The sequence below is a fragment of the Colobus angolensis genome, unplaced genomic scaffold (genome assembly GCF_000951035.1).
Source record: "Colobus angolensis palliatus isolate OR3802 unplaced genomic scaffold, Cang.pa_1.0 Scaffold82, whole genome shotgun sequence".
NCBI lineage: Eukaryota > Metazoa > Chordata > Mammalia > Primates > Cercopithecidae > Colobus > Colobus angolensis.
The window spans coordinates 1,588,008-1,592,825 of NW_012122043.1; the positions used below are offsets into that span (position 1 = coordinate 1,588,008).

A 4,818-nucleotide genomic window follows, 5' to 3' on the forward strand; every position below is an offset into this window, starting at 1 on the left:
CGCTCAGCTCAGCCCTCCAAACCCGAGGGCCCCGCAGGTGCTGGACCAGGCCGCACGCCGGCCCGCTAGTCTCCCATTGGTAACCAGGCGGCAGCCAACCGGGCGCGGGGCCTCGGGTCACGTGACAGGCCGGCCCAATGGCACTCGGGTGACGGAAAGCGCCACGGACATCGGAGGCCCAGGGGGCGGGGTTCCCGAGCTCCGCCTCTTCCAGGCTGGGCAGCTGTCCGCGCTGTAGTTTTTTCTTCCGGGGGCGGCGGAGCCCAGGGCTGTCACGGCCTCCGCTCATACCCGGAGGGCCGGCAGGCGTTTAGCCCTCCAGCAGGTGTGGCTCGGACCGGGGTGTCAGGACCGCCTGAACACGCGGGCTCTGGGAGCTTCAGGGACTAGGGAGGCACCTCGGCCGAGTTGCGTCGCAGACTACGGCTCCCAGCATGCAGCGCCGTTCCCAGCATGCACCTCCCTTCCGAAACGCGTCTCTGTTTCCGGCGCTCTGCTTCGGAGGCGGTGACCGCGGGTCGTTGGGAGGAACCGAGATTTGCGCAAGGCAAGGCGAGTAGCGAGCTGTGCAACGCCGGTCGAGTGCCTGCCGCCGTCGTCGTCAGGCAGGGGAGAAGGGGGCCTCAACCCCACTAGTGACAGCTGTTTGCTACCTAATAGGGCTTTTCGTCCCACCAGGCCCCAGGGCTCTGGTTAGGGGCCTAGCAGGCTCAACTTCTTGCTGTGGTTCTGGAAAAGGGAGTGACCACCTAGCCCAACACCTCTCTCTGTGATGTGTTTGAGAGTTTCGGGAAATGAGACGGCTTTGAGGGAGGCGCTTGAGGGAGCGGCGTCGCAATGGTTGGACCTTCCCGGGCCTGGCCTTTGTTTCTAGGCGTTTTAGGTCGAACGCTCTACATCTTAACTGGGGTCGGGGGAGGCGGCCAGAGCATCCCGCTGAGCTTCTTCCGATCCCCAGATGGCCAGGCACCTGGTCCTGGTTGCTGGACAGTGACCCTGTGGACGCACATTTGCAACTATAGCCACTCAGTGCCGCGAGGAGGTGAGGGTAGTGATCCTGGGACCTGCTCGAGGATTCACGCTTGCCGCAAGAACCTGTTCCATTCCCAGGAATGAAGGCCAGGCAGGGGAGGAAAAGGGGGCCTCAATTCTTCTAGTGACGGCAGTTTGCCAACGAATAGAGCTTTTCGGATTTTGCCTCTTCAGGCCGTTTTACCCAGTCTCGGGCTACGAAGGATGGTCACATTGAAGCTGTTTTTCTGCAGTCAGGAGTGAAAAGTCCCTGCTGTTGAAGGAGAAACTGAATCAGGTTCAGGAGTCCCAGGTTCCTCCCTCTGAGAGGCCAGGTGGGGCCTGCGTGAGGAGCAGTTGAGGTTGCAGGACACTGCTGTTTTCATCCCACCTGGCCCCAGGCTCCAGAGTGCTTATCTCCTTGCCTTGGTCTGGAAAAGGGAGTGACCACATAGCCCAACACCTATGGGATGCTTCATTGCCTGTTCAGCACCCACTATGGTGCTGACGCTTCCAGAAGATGTTTCTGATTCCTTGCTAGGCTGGCGGTTGCACCACAGGCGAGAGGACTCAAGAAGAGCCTGGTCTCTGCTTCACCTAGTGGTCCTGGAAGAGTAAGAAACATATCTTCCCTGTCCTGGGCACATATGGGTAGCAGAGCTGAGGCTGGCCGAGGATCCCGACTTTCCTTTGGGAGCCTTTTGTTGTGCCCCTCTCCCAGGCTGATCAGATCTGGAGAGCTAACAGCTTTCTGTGGCCACATCTGTGTCCAAGGCCGGGCCCATGCCGGTAGCCAGATTCCCGGGATCTGGAAGGGGCCAAGAGACAGCTGGTGCTGGGTAGGCAGCAGCCCTGTGTCAACCCGCCCCCACCATTACCCTGTGCTGTGATTTGCATATGGTCTGCCCCTGCCCAGACTGGTATTGAAATTTGATCCCCAATGTGTCAGTGTTGGGAGGTGGTGCCTAGTAGGAGGAGTTTGGGTAATAGGGGTGGATCCCTCATGGATAGGTTAGTACCCTGTGTGGAGGGGTGAGTTCCCATGAGAGCTGGTTAGAGAGTCAGCCTTCCTGGGCTTATCTCTTGCTTCCTCTCTCGCCATATTGCCACATAATCTCTGTGTGTGTGCTCCCCCTTCCACTTGGTGCCATGAGTTGAAGTAGCATGAGGCCCTCACCAGGTGCAGCGGCCCAATCTTGAAATTTCCACCAGAATTTTGAGCCAAATAAACCTGTTTTGCTTTTTTCAAGAAATAAATTACCCGACCTCAGGTATAGCAGCGTGAAACAGACTAAGACATTGCATATGCCCTGTGGTCCCATTCACTACCCCAGGGTGCAGAGATGTTCCCTCAGCCGTGAAGAATGACATTCCCCCCCGAGATATCTGGAGGGGCTGTAAGCAGCTTGGGTTGGCGAGATAAGAAGGGATTTGGGGGGCAGCTGGTTCGTGATCCTGGCGGCCTCAACTGCAGGCTCTTGGTCTGAAGTATTGTAAAGTACGGGAGCCTTGGGGCCCTCTTCAAGGAGGGAACAGCATCTCCATGCCTCAGTATTTGAGGATTGTAGGAAGATGAGAGTCCTTCAGGTGGGACTAGTTCCCACCGTGACCCCACTGCGGGCCAGTGGACTGAAATACATCTGACCACTTACTTCTCAGGTTCATGGGTGTTGAGGAGCCTATAGAATCACCCTGTCTGCCTCCTCTCATCCTGCCACTCGTCTTGTTCTGTCTGGATGACTGCCCTTGTTTTTCAAGGGAATGTTCCCTGTCGTTCTCAGCCAGGATCTTTTCTGAACTTGACATCTCCATTTGTTCAGGGGGCAGTAATTGGGCACTTCACTGTGCTGGTCATTGCGTTCTCATGGAGATGCAGAGATTAAAAATTAGTAGCTTGTCCACACACTGCCCAGAGTTAGAAAGGATTGCTCTTCTGTGGATGTGTCTCAGGTCGGGTACAGTGGGGGTAGGGTCCTTCTCCCTTTTCCTAGCCTAAAGGTCCCAGCTGAATCTTCCCAGGCAGGGCTGAAACAGGAACCATTTTAGTCTTTGCTGCAACCCATGGTCAGTTCTCCAAAAAAGGTGAAGAGGGTTCCACCTGGGACAGTCCTCAAGGACTCAAAGGGCTAAAACACATGTACAGCATGTTGAGACACTGCGTTTGTGTGACACACATCTCAGCAGTAGGTATTTCTGCCTCATTTTACTGAGGAACCTGAGCTTCAAAGGGAAGAGGTGACAGCTCAGGACCACACAGCTGTAGTAGGTAGGAGGCAGGAAAATAGGGTCTGGGTGCAGGGAACATAGGCCGATTCACACTTCAGTTATGACAGGAAATATCTTCTCCATAGGGCGTAGGCCAATGACTTTGTAACTCCATCCTCTCCATCTACATAGTGCATACCCCAAGTAACCAATGGAATCATCTGGAGGGTATTTAAACTCCCAGAAATTCTGTAACAGGGCTTTTGTGTGCCTATGCTCAGGCTCGCTCCCACACTGTGGAGTGTATTTTCATTTTCAATAAATCCCTTCATTCCTTTTTTGCTCTCTTTGTGTGTTTTGTCCAATTCTTTATTCAAAACGCCAAGAACCTGGACATCCTCCACTGTTAACAGTAAGACACATCAACTCCTTAGAGTTGGGGCAGCCAGCATAAAACCAGGCTGACCTCAGCCCGCTTCATTCACTGCAACATGAGGAATGGATTCTTTGTTGGCAATATTTTAGACTGAGCTTTTTTTCTCATAAGTATAATACATGCTTAGTAAACTAAACAGAGTGGGAATAAATAGATAGGGTACATGCTCCTTATAGGAATTTTTTTCCGAACTATTGGTATGAAGTGGTTTTGTGTTCTTCAGTTTTATTACGAGGATTATGCAGATAATTTCCACAGTTGACTGGTTATCTGAGGTGAGCATATTTCAGATGTGGGCTGTTTTCTGCATTGTGGGTGTTGTGTTCCCTCCACACTGGAATTTTTCTGTTTGCTCATTCATTTGGAACAAGGAGAGGTTTATTTGGGCCTGGCTGGATGGGTGGGTAGGTGGGAGTGATCTCCTTAGCACTCTGCCTGTGCCTGTTAAAAGCCCCTCAGATCTGTGCTGGGCCTGGCCACTCTGTGGACACCCTTGCCAAGCTCTGCCTTTAGCTGGCATGTCCCTGCTCTTGGGCTTCTGTCTGACCAGGTGATTATTCGGAGAGATGGGGGAGCGGGGAGACTAAGAGCTGACATCAGATTCCTCTGAGTAAAAGGACAGTCTTTGTTGGGGAAAACACCGTGGTGGGTGCTTGGGTTAGAGCCCTGAGGGCATGGCTACTTGAGGTGGCTTAGCTTGCAGGGTGCAAAGGTCTGATGGGAAGGGAAGTGAAATGTGGGGGAGAAAGTGGCTAAAGAAATGAGGCTGAGTTGCGGGGTTGGTGGAGATGAAGGGCCATGGAGGGGACCCCTGGAGACCATGTTGAGAATGAGGATGCCTTGATTGATTGGAACTTTTTTTTTTTTAATCGCCATGACCTAATATCCCCAAGTTCGTGTTCTGTTGCTATAACAATACCACAGACTGGGTAATTTATAATGAAAATAAATTTATTTCTTACAGTTCTGGAGGCTGGGAAGTCCAAGGTTGAGGGGCTGGCATCTGGTAAAGGCCTTCTTGCCACACCATTCCATGGGGGAAGATGAAAGAGCAAGAGGACACACAAGCAAGAGACAGCTAAACTCATTTTTACAACACATGCTCATGATAACAAACCCACTCTGATAATGACATTAATCCATTCATGAAGGCAGAGACCTCATGG

The 4,818-nt window shown here is 52.8% G+C and overlaps 1 protein-coding gene across 1 annotated transcript in view; it reads right to left on the bottom strand.

Moving 5' to 3' along the window:
* The window catches only part of CAPN10 (calpain 10), a 13,007-nt gene extending 12,718 nt beyond the window's left edge, over nt 1-289 (bottom strand). The window contains exon 1 of the mRNA XM_011929644.1: nt 23-289. Coding sequence (XP_011785034.1) covers nt 23-289 — 267 coding nt within the window. The remainder of the gene's footprint in view (nt 1-22) is intronic.
* Nucleotides 290-4,818: the final 4,529 nt, after the last annotated feature.